General features: G+C 40.5%; 2 protein-coding genes across 13 annotated transcripts in view; one reads left to right on the forward strand and one right to left on the reverse strand.

Annotated features, from left to right (window-relative positions):
- Positions 1–787, forward strand: part of GUF1 (GTP binding elongation factor GUF1) — a 32006-nt gene extending 31219 nt beyond the window's left edge. For all 3 annotated transcript variants that reach the window (XM_061585528.1, XM_061585530.1, XM_061585529.1), the window contains exon 18: positions 396–787. In XM_061585528.1, the coding sequence (XP_061441512.1) occupies positions 396–533 (138 nt within the window). In that variant the 3' untranslated portion in view covers positions 534–787. The remainder of the gene's footprint in view (positions 1–395) is intronic.
- GNPDA2 (glucosamine-6-phosphate deaminase 2) lies at positions 754–11394 on the reverse strand. Of its 10 annotated transcripts, none has more exons than XM_061585533.1 (9): positions 11259–11394; positions 9782–9987; positions 9093–9256; positions 6470–6571; positions 6112–6294; positions 5758–5942; positions 4611–4785; positions 3528–3610; positions 754–3105 (listed from the first exon to the last, which is right to left on the reverse strand). In XM_061585533.1, exons 2-9 carry the CDS (start codon positions 9865–9867, stop codon positions 3100–3102), a joined length of 984 nt encoding a protein of 327 aa, XP_061441517.1. In that variant the 5' UTR covers positions 9868–9987; positions 11259–11394; the 3' UTR covers positions 754–3099. The 10 variants fall into 10 exon arrangements, with proteins under 10 accessions (XP_061441517.1, XP_061441516.1, XP_061441521.1 ...); XM_061585532.1 differs by having other exon boundaries at positions 9782–10006; XM_061585537.1 differs by lacking the exon at positions 11259–11394 and adding an exon at positions 11035–11252.
- Positions 11395–15299: the final 3905 nt, after the last annotated feature.

Consider the following 15299-nt stretch of genomic DNA (forward strand, 5'->3'; position numbering starts at 1 on the left):
GTACTATTTGATCATTACTTTCCTTTTCTTTCAAAAGTGTTTGGTGTTTGTAGAATTATTTTTTCGGTGTGCTGCTGCTTCTTGAGTTCTGGTGCTAAGAGATCTATGTACTCCCAAGTTTTTCTCTTGTGCTTTGGATTCATATTGATGCATGTGCTTTCAGGAAAACTCACAGTTTATGGTTGTAGATCCACAGTTTGTCAGGAGTTTGGATTTTTAACAAGGTTATGCTACTTATTTCACTCACAGCTCAGTGTACCGGTTTATCTGGAGCGACCAACTGTTGATAGTACAGCTGTCACAATTCTGCATAGTTTTAACACAGCCTGTTGGTCAGTATTATGGATATTAATATGTAAAATCTGGAGAAACTTAACATGACTTTTTTAAAACAGTATGGAGGAGATATTACACGGAAAATGAAGCTATTGAAGAGGCAAGCAGAAGGAAAGAGGAAGTTGAGAAAAATTGGGAATGTGGAAGTACCAAAGGATGCATTCATCAGTGTCCTAAAGAGACAGCCTGACAAGTAGTTGGAAGTAACTGTTTGACAGACTAGTGCTGTTTACAAGGTGGGCATCCTGCCTTGAATGTAATCTATGTGAATATATACAGCTCAAGACTATGAAGTTTTATGAATGTAAATATACACTTTTGAGAAGAAGTCTACTTATAAGAACATTTACAAATGATAATAGGTGGCTAGAAAGCCCATGACTGTTCAATAAAATATTCTGGCTGATTGTGATGGCATAATGATAACATAACACAACATCTTTTATTACATGAGCATATTCTGATGAAATTCCTTACTTTAGCATATTATGCACACTAATAACTCATTTTTCTTTAGTCTTTTGATTATAATCTAGCTAATTACCTGGTTTGCACAACATGGTAAGAACAAGTCTTGACTACAGCTCATGGTTAAGGAAGAGAGTTGAACCATGAGCCTGGGATTGGAAAATATGCTTTGCTGCTGCACTGAGTAAAATGCCTGAAATCTGTTCCACAGCAGTTGACACATTCATGATGAGCCATGGTTTGGCTTAGCACTAAATGGAAACGCTGCCACTGAGTTGTGCAAGCTCTTGGGCATACTGGGTAAATGAACAGAGTTGAGTTGTATGATCTATGTCATTGTCCTGTCAGCATAAAGATTTGTTTGCACAATGGGATTTCTCCACCCTCCCCACAAGCATCTCCTTAATTAGTTCCAAGGGTTGCTTCAACCCTCTGGAGCAGATTTGGGATGGGTGCAGGGGAAGTCACGTAACACAAGCAGAAAGCTTTGCACTAAAGGGACACAGTAGTTGGATACCACCCTTTCTGTTATGTCCACTTCAAAATCTAATTTGGCTTGCAAGCCACTGTGTAAAAAACCAAGCTCTGCGGGACCCATGCACTCCAGGGGCCTTTGTAGGAAGAATGGATTCAGTTTTGTCCATAATCCATATTAGCTTCAGATTTTCAAAGAGGTTTCCTCTTTTTTACTTTAAAAGAACTGAGATGGTAAGTAATGTATATAATTGTATATCATTTTTTTTTTACAAACACATTAGCAGTTTTGACACCGGCTGCTTAGCTTTTCCAGGCATTACAAGGCAAGGTTGTCATTTATTTTATTACATTTATATCCCACCCTTCTTCCCAAGAGCTCAAGTTGGCATAGATGGTTCTCCCCTTCTTTATATTCTCCTCACAACAAGCCTGTGAAGTAATTAGTCTGATGGTGACTTACCCAAGGTCTCTCAGTGACCTTGAAAGCCAAGTGGGGACATTCAAATACTATATTATACTGCCTCCTTGCCCTTAATCCTGGTTGAATAAACTTTTTTTTAATTCTCTACTGCTATAAAATACCCGGAGCTCTTCAGACAGTACTTCAACACCCTTATTCCTTGAAATCTCATGGACCTACAGTTGAGAAACAGACACATTGTGCACAAAAGAGTAAACAAAAACAGAGCGACATGAGGCTTGGTAGGGACCCTGATCTGACTCATGGCAGGATAAAACCACCCTAAATTACCTCATTATTCAGACCTAGCATAAAGTAGCTATGTACTTTTAGTATTGAGCATTTTCGGCAGTGGGGAATTCCTTATATGACAAGCTTCTTGCCTTCTAGGAACTACTTCAGTGTTCCAACTTCATTCGGCCTTCCTTGAAACAAAAATATCCTTTTCCACAGGCACCCTGGCTTCAGGAAACAGTCTTCCCTTTTAGTAATTAGCTGGGTTTAAAAATGAAGTGTAGACAGGATAAATAGCTATGTTAAGTTAGAATTACAAGAGCATGACATTCTTACTGAGACTTAACAATGGGGATGTAATGGTTATATCGGCATTCAAGATGTGTATAATCCAGTTTTCTTCCACCTTGCAGGATTATCAATAGCTAGCCTTCTAAAACCTAAGTAAACTTAAATAATTTAACAAAACTAAAAATGAGCACTATAGCAGAAAGATACATGGCTATGGCTGTCAAGGTTAGTCTTGAAGCTGTCAAAACATTTTCTGCAACATAGGTATGAAAAGTCTCACATTGTTACTGCAGCGCATGGAGATGCCCACGGATAGATTTTAAGGCAAACAGCAGCTGAGGTTTCAGTTTGACTGTATGTGTAAATGTTTCAAAGTAAAGTCCCCAATCATCAGTTACACAGCCCATGACAAAAAAAAGAAAGAAAATGTTTTTGTATTTGGAGTTTACACAAAGCTTTTCTTCGCCTGTGGACAGCTTGCATACGGCTACCTTTATAGTCAGAACAACTGTTGCACTGGTTTCCATAGCATACAGGTAGCATGTGACAGGCAAAACACATCTGGGTAAGAAAGCAAAGAATAGCACTTGTAACAGTGCTAAGAGGAATGTATATATGTACATTTGGACCTTTGGGGGGGGGGGGAAGAGACAAAATACCACAGTACTTAAGGGCCTCCATTTTAGCCAGTTTTCCAGCACATTGCATAGCGGTAAGTTTATCTGCTACCCAAAAACACTGCTGGGGGGCAGCCATGAGTCCAGCTTGACTTCTCCTTCAGTTTTGCTCTTTCATACTGTACAGCGGGTCCACAAGTTTGTTGTGCACGTGCATTAAACCTTGAGAAAAGAGAATCAATGTTAACCGTGCTTCCATGTAGATGAGCTGCCACTCTAGATCTCTCTTACACTCCTTGCTATGAAGCAGAGTGAGAACCCTGTGACCTTCCAAATACTGGTGGACTCCAGCTCCCATCATCCCTAGTGTGGCCAGTGATGATAGGAGTTGTAGTTCAGCAACATCTGGAAGCCCACAGGCTGCCTACTCCTGCTGTATACAATTAGGCACTATGGATTAGGCATGAAAAATAAGTTTCTCTTACTTGAGGCCATGCAATAGATTGATTTTGTTTTACTATGTCAACCATATTACAGTGAAAAGGCTGAAAGAATCAATTCCCAGCCCCTTGCATTGCCAATTTCTCCCCATTGCCCAGCAGCGCTTCTGGGCTTTATGAATGGTATGATAGGCAGAAATTCACCTGGTTTTCCCAGCATGGAGATGCTCTGACTGAAACCTTTAATGTTAGAAATAGAGAAGCTTGGCCAGATGAAGTTGGGATCACTGAGGAAAATGTTTACATATTCCAGATTAAACACAATACCAAGGAAATTCTTCATTACTACAAGGCAGGTTTGCACTTCAAGGTTCAAGCTGTACCTTTAAGAAACCCATCAAGGAATACATTACTAATTGTTTCCCCCCCAAAGCGCTTATTTTTTAAAGTATTTCTTAATATATCAGGGGAAGAGGGGAAAAGATAAAGTCTACACATGCAGCAGAGCAAGATGGTAGAATTCAGTTACTGGAATAGACTAACTTGGGCAAGACAAAACTGCCACTCTGATTTGTCACCACAAGACAAAACTGCCACTCTGATTTGTCACCACATTCTTTAGCCTAGCTGTTTCACTGCACTTACAGTGTCAACAGTGATGGCTTCCATGTTTCCTTTTAAGAAACAGGCTTACCACAGTCATAATCACCTTTTTTCCCTTCTGCTAACAGTTAAATGCTGGGTTGCGTCATGCTGTTAACTTTATTCCAGAGGCATTTAGGGAAGGGGGTGTTAGCTATCAAAGCACATTCATGCATGCATCTACTAATCTGTTGATGGGAACACCAACTGATGGCTTTTGTCAAAAAGCTGTTGCAGTTACACCACAAGGGAAAAAACACAATAGAAAAAACCTTTTCATATCTTCTCAAAGCACAATATTTCTCAAAGAAGTCAGTTTTCATATGAACTGGGACTCCTTAAGTATCATGTTGAAATGGAAATGGACTGCCTTCAAGCCGATTCTGACTTACGGTGACCCTATGAATAGGGTTTTCATGGTAAGCTTGTATTCAGAGATGGTTTACTATTGTCATCCTCTGAGGCTGAGAGGCAATGACTGGCCCAAGGTCACCCAGTGAGCTTTATGGCTGTGGGGATTCGAACCCTGGTCTCCCAGGTCATAGTTCAACATTCTAACCACTACATCACACTCATGTTGAGTATCCTTATATGTACATGCACATGTAAATCAGCACTTTGTTTTTATCAAGGGATAATGCTCACCTTTAAAATACTTGACAGTTTTAACTCTTAGTTCTAAGGTAGCATCTTCATCACATACAAAGATGGTGTGAGGATGTTGCTGAAAAGCAGAAACTGTCCACATGTGATTGACGCCCTCTTCAATTGCCTTGTACAAGGCAAAAGCTTTGTGTGCACCAGTGATTAGAATCATAACCTGGAAGAGAGGAAAATGTGAATGTATTTGTGTGGTCACCTAACCCACCATCATTTTGCTCAAGATGTGTTGCCACTTGCTACAGCAGGTATTAAGCATATATTTCCAGCTGATGTTGTGTCAAAGTCCTATAAGAAGGTGCTCCTAAACTCTCCTTTGTGTAGGCACTTCAGGAAAGAAGTTTGATGGAACCAAGATGGGAAAATGTGTCATGTATATACACATTTCCAGTTAAAGACTACACTGTAATTTGAGAAAATTATTTTGTCCTCTGCAATCAGAGTGAATATGCACAAAGGATCCCAAGATGTTTTTCATTACCCAGCCTCTTTAGGGAAACCCATAAGAACATGAAGGTTTTTTTTTTTCAGGTACGCAAACTGACTCTCCCACCATATTGGTTCTTTGAGCACATAGGACCATCATCACCTCAATCCCTCCAACATATAAAACAAGGGAAAGCTTTGGCTGGAGTACAGTGCTGGGGAAAATGAGAGGAAGCAGCAGGACTATGGCCTGGGAATATCACTGACCCTCCCTCCATCTTCACAAACAATGTTTCTCCCTGCAGCAGAAAATGTGTACATTATCAAGAAATAGTATCTTTTTTGTCTTAAATGAGATTACATAATGGCATCACCTCAAGATGGAGGAATATACAGGGACTGTGATTTGATTCAGTTCGAACAGCAGCTTTGCTTTCTGACAGGGCAAGTGGTATGAATGGAGACTGGGTGGGTCGGTGAGTTTGAGGATAAAATTAGATGACTTCATGTCCCACTTGGAGGAAAGAATAGGTTACCAGACAAAATATATTAACTGTATTAAGATCGAACCATACAGAATATTTGGAGCAAACATTCATTTTGAAATAGCATTGTTTTGCATTGAAATAGATCTATTATTTACAGAGACACTGTCTGTCAAAATGTAATACAGAAATATCCAGGTGAGAAGGAAAAATATGCTTACTTCTCTAGCATCCATCACTGTCCCCACACCAACTGTTAACGCCATAGTAGGAACTTTAGATAAGTCTCCATCAAAGTATTTTGCATTTGTCAGAATGGTGTCCATGGCTAGTGTCTTCAGTCTTGTTCTTGATACCAAACTTGAGCCTGGTTCATTGAAAGCTATGTGACCATCTGGACCAATGCCTTGAAAGAGCACACACAATGAAGCTGATGTGTATGGGTATCTCCAAAAATCTTAAATAACTTTATGCAACAGTAGGTGACATTCAGTCTATGCTGTAATTATTGATACTACTAAGTCACTGAGAAGTTCAATTTTTTTTGCCACTGTTTAATTAAGGTTATTTTTTACCTCCAACAAATAGATCTATTCCCCCAGCTTCTTCTATCTTTTTTTCAAATGCATCACACTCTGCCTTTAGATCTGGAGCATTTCCATCAAGAATATGAGCGTTATTTGGATCTATATCAATATGCTTGAAAAAATTGTTCCACATGTAAGAATGGTAGCTTTCGGGATGACTTCTGGGAAGTCCTGGAACAAAAGATTTAACACAAAAGGCTAATTTACAAGAGTTGCTCAATTACTGGATTGGAAACAACATTTTGAGATTTACATTTAAACCACCCAGTCGTACCCTATTTTGCATTAAAATATTTGTGAATTCCAGTCTGTATCAGAAATGCAAACATATTTAAGACAGACCTACCCACGTATTCATCCATATTGAACGTCTTCACATATTTGAAAAAGAGATCTCCTCTTTTGTGATATTCTATCAGTTTCTGGTAGCATCCCAGAGGTGTACTTCCTGCATTAAGCAAGTTGTCATTATTCCATGCACTAGGAAAAATACCTTCACTGTACAAAATGTAAAATAGCTACAAATCCTGTTGCTCTCTAAATCTAATTTTCAGGATTGCTGTTTTGCACACGCATGGGGAAAAAAACTCCATTTACACCAGAAAATAAGTCTTCCTTCTAGTGTTAAAATGTATTTGCTTATTATTTATATCCCTCCTCCAATGAGCTCAGGATAGCATACATGGTTCTTCCTCCACCGTTTATCCCACAACAACCCCTTGAGGTGTTAGGCTGAGAAATGACGACTGGCCCAAGGTCATTCCAGTGAGCCTCATGACAGAATGGGAATTTGAACCTGGATCTTCCCTGTCCTAGTCCTCCAAATTAAAAGTGATTTGCAAGAATGTCTGCTTTATGACAAATACTGTTCAGGATAAAATCAAACTGTTTTCTCACTGTATATATAAAGTGTGATGGTTTTTCTACAGATGAGATACCAAAGAACTGCACAACTAATTTTTCTACACTTAAAGGTATTTTTGGCTTCTCTTTCTCAACATAGCAGCCATTCATATACATAGCAAACCAAGGACAGTTTCAGAAGAACTCTTTTAATACTGAAGCCTGCAGTTCCAAGGAACCAAGCAAGAACTTCTATGGGCATGTGCAAGACAACCCAAAGTAGCTCTTTAGATTCCAGCTTATTGTACCTTCTCATATGTCACAAATGAAAATAGGACACACTTGTACTTTTTAAGCTGGTATAGCACAGTGGGGAGGAGAGCCTGGCTGGGAGTCCAGAGTCTGTGAGTTCAAATCCCTGCTCGTGTCTCCTGGGTGTCAAGGGCCAGCTAAAGATCACCCCCACAGTGAATGGCTCAAGGGTTATGTGCCCTGCCACCTGTGCAGCCGTGGGCAAGCTGCATAGTCTCAAGGAGCCCAGTTGCCCCCCAGCTGGCAGTTGCGGACAAGAAAGGGGCTGGCTTGTGCAGCTCTGGCAAGCTGAGCAGATCCTAGCCAGCTGGGAAGTACTAGCCTCAGAGGGAGGCAATGGTAAACCCCCTCTGAATACCGCTTACCGTGAAATCCCTATTCATAGGGTCGCCACAAGTCGGGATCGACCTGAAGGCAGTCCATTTTTCATTTTGTACTTTTAAACATTTTTATTCTCACATTAAGGGTTATTCTTGTCAGTATCCCCCTCCCACTATTACAAATTGCAGAACACTTCTCTTCCTGCTGTATATAGGGTTGCAAAGCTTTCAACCAGCCCTTGCTGCAGTGCCTTTCACGGCAGCTTTATCCATAGTAGTTCACCAGTGAAGCATTTCAAGGCATGGAGATAAAACAGCATCAACTTGCGGCAGACCAAGCCCACGTTTCAAGGCAGAGCTACAGGCACTGACAAGTTGGCAAGGCCAATACAGACAGAGAAGCCAGCATATGAACTCGCCCTTCCTTGGCAGCAAGTCCCACTGAAATATATATAACTTAGTTCCAAGTAAACCTGGTTAGGAACTTATTGAAACTTTTAAAAGCATTTCTTTGGAGCTTAACTACGTGCAACATGTACACTTAACAAAACTCCAGAAATGCTGCTTTGGGAATAGGCAACTGGCAGTAAGTGTATGTGTGAGCAATACCATACATTTTCTGCATCTCCCGTGGAAAAGTGCATGTGGAACTTTGCAGGAGGAAGTGTGGTTTGGAAGGGGGAGCTGGAGGAGAAAATCAACCTATATCCTTTCTTTACTCCAGATAGGTCTCTCCTGAGACTATTTGGTTATCTGCATAACATTTACTTCCACCTTAAGCCTGTAAAACCACTTGGGGAAGCAAGTTAATCAGAAAGGGAGAACACAAAGCAGGCTGAATGAGGAACAGAGCTTGGGTGGGCACTGGAGAGAAGGCAGTTATTCCACAATTACACTCAGGAAGTTGAAGAACCAAGAGGAATCTTGCTCAGCAATCAGAACACAGGTTTACATTTGGTTCCAATTGCTCAGTTTATTGCTTTATTTTCCAAAATGGCACTAAGCTATAGTTGAGGGGCAGAAAGGCGGGCCAGCGCCATCAAATGAGCAAAGCCACATTTATGGATCCTTAATCCAACTACAACAACCTCCCGACGATGTAAACATAAAAGCCAAATGCATTACTAATGCATAATTAGCAATTGTTCCTTGAAACAATCAGTGATGGCCCTTTACTTAGCAAACTTGTCAAAGATCTTGCAAATATTACCTACGTGCATGCACCCTCGCAGTTTGCCGCCTTGCATCCATGGCGGGACTGTCTTGCGCAGCTTATGTCACGCTCTTGGAAGGCAGTGGTGGCATTAGGCAATTACTAATAATAATGTTGTTTCTATTTAATTTGTGTATATTGTATTGTTTATAGTGTATATTATTGTATTTTTATACCTGTGTTTATTTTTCTTGTAAGCCGCCTTGAGGGCCTTTGGCCCAAAGGCGGGGTATAAATAAACTTATAATAATAATAATAATAATAATAATAATAATAATTACCTGTGGGTAAGCCAAGAGTGAAATACCTACTTGGACTTGGCTTGAACTGGATGATGCGATTACAGATATACTTTGCAGCCCATTCACTAGCCAGGTCATAGTTATCAAGTATCACCAGCCTCATCCTTTTGAGAAACACCTCCCAAAGGAAACTAAGATTGGGGCTAAGGGAAACAAAAGGTACAATTATTCAAAAAGGAACTTAGACTGCATGCTTGAAACACGGCCAATGCAATTTGTAATCAAGTGAGACAAACAAAGGCCACCAATCCTGTATTGTATCCTACCCAGATATTTACTCTCCCTTGCCACCTCTCAGGCAGGCAGCAAAACCAGGAAGGCTTATAAAGTCCCTACCGGTCCACTTAAATCAGATGGGAGAAATCTTTGCCCCTCCGGAAGTTGCTGAACTACAGCTCCCACCATCTTTTGCCACCAGTCATGCTTGCTAGGGCTGATGGGAATTGTAGTTCAGCAACATTTGGAGGTGCAAAGGTTTCCTCACACCCGACTTAAATGAATGAGGAGCGCTATTCGGCTATATATGTCACAAGCAGCCAAGATCTGCATTAGGGAGCCCTCAAGTGTTTAGACTTCGGTAATACAACAGCAATTGTTCCTTGAAACTATCAGTGATGGCCCTTTACTTAGCAAACTTGTCAAAGATCTTGCAAATATTACCTACGTACATGCACCCTCGTAGTTCGCCGCCTTGCATCCACGGCGGGACTGTCTTGCGTGGTTTATGTCGCGCTCTTGAAGGCAGCGGTAGCATTAGGCGACTTTGGATTTTGCGGGGCCTCCTACGGCTTTATGAGACATTGCGAGAGCGCTGACAGATTCGCGGGATTTCCCGGGAGGTGTGGCTTGGTCGCTATAAAATGTGGTTCGGAACCTGGTGGAAACTTAATCCGCTTTAAATTGAGTTAAATGAAAACCTCATAAGGATTTGAGGGTTGGCTTTTTTAAGTTTCAAAGCTATATGCGCAAACACTCTAAATATTTTAGCTTTTTCCTAGCAGCCGTAGAGAAGCATACAGATTAGATTTAAAATATTCTTTTCTAGGAAAAGATGACTTTGAAACAATGGTTGTAACAGTTACAGCAATCACATCAATCAGTTTTATGCATATTTATTCAGAAGTCAGTCCCACCATATTCAACGGGACTTGTTCTCTAGAAAATGTTTAGACTGCGGCCTTAGATAGGCTAAATAAGCTAGAGAATATTGCTTATTTTATTAATTTATGTTGTAAGAATATACAAGTTTTTATGTGAGCTCTTTGGGTAACTGAGCATTTAATAAAGAACGTGCATAGGGATTATAACAAAATTTGGGCCCGTTAATTGACTGCCTTTTCGGTTCCTGATTTTTTTACCATCCAAAGAAGTATTCTGTTAGCTGGTTTCTCACAGAATATTATCTCACTTGTTCTATAGGTGGGACCACCAAGACTTCTTGATAGTTTGAACAGGAATTATTCAGTGCTTTTTATACCCATCTGGCTTTATACTGCAAACCCTACCTAGACAAAATCAATAGTAACTCTCCTACAGAGTGTAACAAAGCTGGATTTCAGCCACAGTATTTCTAAACCTACAATCATATGTGGCCTTAAAATGGAGAACTGACGTCTGAGTAAAGCACGCATAGGATTGGGCTGTACAGAAAGAATACTTATTATATTCCGGGGTGGAAGAGGAAGACCTTGAAAATCTCTCGAAAATTTAGGCTGCAGTTATACACACGTCTCTGGAAGTAAGTCCTCCTGAACTCAACAGGATTTACATCAAAGTAGGCAGACATAGGATTACACTACCAAAATATCCCACACCACAAGCCGCTCCCCAAACAAGCACAGGACAGCATTGCAGTAAATAGACTATTTGGAGACTGCCAAATGACTGAATTCTATAAAATAATATTCCTTATTTCACATACATGGGGAAAAATCCCCCAAAGATTAGCCTTTTTGCTTCGGAAGCGTTTTACAAGAGGGCAAACCAGGACTCAGGAGCCAGCCCAGACTCATCACTCCGTTCCTCTCTCCCCGCCCCGTATTCACCGAGTCACAATCGCTCGCTCACACCCAGCCCAGTTCACTGAATCTCACGCTACACAACAAAGCAGATAGCGAACAAGAGTAAAGGAAAGAAAGACGCTACCCCGGCCCGTTGAAGCACTTCCGGAACAAGCACAAGCCCACTTCAGCTGTTGCTGTGTTTGCAAGCGCCACAGATGGGGAACGGTCAGACCCTTGCCGTGACGAGCTGCCGGGAAGGAGGGGAGGAATCCACTGCGTCTGCGCAAGCTGGGCTATAAAGGGCTGCGAACGGTTGTTCGACTTTTTTGGCCATCGTCGCAGTGGGGGTTGGTTATGTTTTGGAAGAGAGCGTTTAAAAAAGATTTTTAGAAGGGAGAAAATAAGACATGCCTTCAAAAATAGAAAGAAATAGTAATGTTTGTTTAAAACTATTTTTATTTATCCAGATAGCTTATATAGCCTTAAAATGAATGCCTATAATCTAGAAAAATGTTAGGAGCTGAAAAATTGGTAGAGGTTTTTTCAGTATAAATAGTAAGAAGTTTTGTATCTTAAAGACCAAAAATATAAGTTTTTCTCCACCCAAAACTTCGTTAGATGCATACATTCTTGGTTAGCACATATATGAAGGAACAAATTGCAAGGTGGTAGTTGAGTGGTATTAGTCAAGTAAATCTCTGATGATTGGAGCTTAAATTAATGTTAAAGACTTATTTCATGCATGAATTGCTTCATATTTCAGGATTCAGCACACACGCACATAAACAAAAATTTAGCCTTTTACAGAAGCAGTTCAGTATTCACACTTGCTGAAATTACTATTAACACTCACTGTATAATTTTAGAAGCTTTTTTTTCTAAAAGCAATAAAAAAACCAAGGCCCCTTGTATCTCTTATTTCTTTAGTATTTGCATGCCAAATTTCAGATTAAACTTAACTACTTACCAAGATAGACATCTGAGTAGGTGTCTAACTTGTATGCTCCCTGGTGTAGATTGTATTTGTTCATTTTTGCATATTTGCTTTACCTTTTGATACCCAGTGTGCTGAATAAAGCACAAATATGGAGGAAGGATTGGTGCCAAAAGGGGAATTCTTAAAATACAGCTTAAGGGAATCTTGAAGAGTAAATGTTGTCACAAGTTGAAATAAAACAGGATAGTGCTTTTGGGATGCTTGTAGGTTGCTCCTTGATGAATGTAGTTGGACAAATTTCATGAATCAGATACATAATGAGATTTTTAAAAGCACCCATTTTCCCATTTGCCGTGCTATGGAAACGTTCAACCAGATTTTCAGTACATCATGGTGGTAGTTGGTTAAATATGTAGGGGTCTGCAACTGGATGAGCTATTACCTCCAGATTCCTAGCTGTCATTAAAAAAGAAAAGTTTCTAGCACTTTTAGAACCTGAGATATGAGGCAAAATTTACAAGCGCTAGACTGATTTGTTTTATGAAAAACTAGTTTGTTTGCACCTTTCAGATAAGGACACATTCAGACAAGGAATGTGAAGGTATAGTGATTGCTGACATTTAGAAAAGGAGATGTAGTTAATTAGTTAGAGAAACAAAACTTCCCATGTCTAAACTTTAGGTAAGATTTCCTGGTTTAGTTTTAGGTCTTATGTCTATTGCTCTTCCCTTATGGAGAAGTGATTGCTCTGCCATAGAGAACAATTCAGATATTTAGAATTTTAGGGTAGCTGTAATGGGGAAGTAACATGTCAACCCAAAAACACAAAGGTAGCTGTCTTTGGACAGGAGATAGGGAGCTTTCTAACTTGGATCTTACCTTATTAAAAAAACGTGATTTCCCTCAAGTTTTAAGCATTTTAAATATTACTCTGCCGATGCAGATGAAATCCATTATTTTACCTGTATTGCAGGTATGAGTGGGTCTGTGGGTAAGAGAGCATGGGCTATTATGCCAACCCTGCAAAGGGAGAAGGGACAGTTATGGCAGTCTTCAAGTGAAATGGTTTTTTGTATGCGTGGAAGGGAGGAGGAGGAGGATGTAGCAGGGAGGCCTGTGAAATGGATTAGCAGTGCAATTAAGGATTAGAGGAGTCAGGGAATGAACTGATGGTTTTAGTGCTGAGTGGAAAGATATCTAGATATTGGTATACATGAAGCTGGACAGCAGGTCTCCATACTGAGGACCAATGGAGGGGTAGACTTGGAATATACTTTTCAGATTCCTTTTAGTAATTTTGTCTGTGATGCAGATGTACTTAGAGACATGGTTGGCCCTGTAAAGGGGATCAAGTCTGCCAAATTGCAGGTAGCGAGCTCCAGAGGGTTTGGTGCAGGCCACCTTTAAATTTGCTTTCTTTAAAAAAAAATGCTGAGTGCTCCATTATGCCCATTCTTGTGCTCCTGTACTTGCTCTGCCATGTTAAGACACGTGTCTATTTGGAACCTGAGTGTGATAACCTACCACCCATGTGTCCCATTAAACACATCTCCTTGAGAGGAGGGGGATCTTTTGCTAGAGATAAAACAAGCACTTTCCCCTGAAATGTGCCTAAATAGGATGTGTATGACCCCAAAAACACAGGTCCAAACCAGACCTTTCATTTATTGAAAGAAAAGAGAAGTATAGCATTACAAATTTACTGGGTGCGTGGCAACATTAATCATCAATACACTAACCCATTCTTAACTACACTAAAGAAATAAAAGATCCCTATTTCTATAAGGAATGACAGGTAGGAGAGATTACCTGTCCTAGGCCCAGGAGTGGGCAGTGGAATACAGCTGAAGTGATGTGAAGGAGCTCAGACGAAAAGGCAGGAAGAAATCTCTTTGTCTCAAGGTTTGCACCAAGACACAGACTGCCTTCCCATTCTGTGACCTGAAGTCCTACGCCACATTCCTTGAGAGTGTAGTTAAGGACATAAGAACATAAGAAGAGCCTGCTGGATCAGGCCAGTGGCCCATCTAGTCCAGCATCCTGTTCTCACAGTGGCCAACCAGGTGCCTGGGGGAAGCCCGCAAGCAGGACCCAAGTGCAAGAACACTCTCCCCTCCCGAGGCTTCCGGCAACTGGTTTTCAGAAGCATGCTGCCTATGACTAAGGTGGCAGAGCACAGTTACACATTTTGGATCTCAGAACACCCTCTTAGGCAGTGGTGTGCTGGTAAATATTTAACAACCGGCTCTCCGGGAAAAAAAGCATATATACACGTACATAAGTTTATTATAAATTTTACTGATACCATCATTCATTGGTGATCATTCGTGGCTGAGTAAGATTGTCTTCCAAGATAAGGTCTTTAACGGTGGGTCCGTAAGTGACTGTGGAGGCCAATTCTGGATCCACACAGCCTCCCACAGTGAGGACATAGGTTTCCAGATGAAAGATGGTCATGATGAGGATTTGCTTGACGTGCCTTCTGCTTAGCTAGTTTGTCCCTTTCGCCCTTGTTGCAGGAGCCTAAATAGGCTATTGCCTGCTATAGTTCAATACTGGGAGGCCCTAACCAAACTCTCAAGACAACACAATTGATTCTTTGATTAGAAGTCTTTATTTGGACACAAGCAATTGCTTGGAATAATTGCACAGAGAACAAGTCTCTATGTAAGCCTTCCCTTTCATAAAACACACATCTTTCTTATATACTCTTTTCAAGGTTGCACTGATTACTCAATCTTCAAGTCAACATATGTCAATCAATACAATAACTCGTTATAAACATTCCTAACATAGCATAAGCATTATTATATCTTCTAAAATATGCAGGTCAAGATAACTTTTTCTCTTCCTTTTCCATGACACAACTACTCCAACCTCTTCCCTACATTTCCATCATATCTCCTTTGATAAGTATTTGATCTCTAAAGCAAGCATATATTTATAACCTTTACTCTACTTCTTCTCACAGTCTAATAAGCACAATTTCTACTAATACATTTTAGTAATACATTTTGGGCCTAGCCACTTTGGAGAGCTCATGCAAACCTGAACCAAAATATTTCCGCAACACCCTGTACTCGTGTTTCTTCAAAGTCCATAGCACCTTTGATAATGGCTGACCTCCAATTGGGACGCTCATGGGCCAAGGCTTCCCAGTTCTCGATGCTTATGTTACTTTTTTTAGATTAGCTTTGAGAACATCTTTAAACCTCTTTTGCTGTCCACCGATATTCCGTTTTCCAT

The sequence above is a fragment of the Rhineura floridana genome, chromosome 9, assembly GCF_030035675.1.
Source record: "Rhineura floridana isolate rRhiFlo1 chromosome 9, rRhiFlo1.hap2, whole genome shotgun sequence".
Taxonomy (NCBI): Eukaryota; Metazoa; Chordata; class Lepidosauria; order Squamata; family Rhineuridae; genus Rhineura; species Rhineura floridana.

Coding starts and splice junctions, on each gene's coding strand:
- GNPDA2 (XM_061585533.1), bottom strand. CDS start 9,867: ATGCTACCGCTGCCTTCAAGAGCGCGACATAAACCACGCAAGACAGTC. Junction 6,572..9,092: donor CACTCTTGGCTTACCCACAG/GTAATTATTATT, acceptor TGCTTAATGCAG/GAAGTACACCTCTGGGATGC. Junction 4,786..5,757: donor CAGTGATGGATGCTAGAGAA/GTAAGCATATTT, acceptor CCTCTCTTCCAG/GTTATGATTCTAATCACTGG.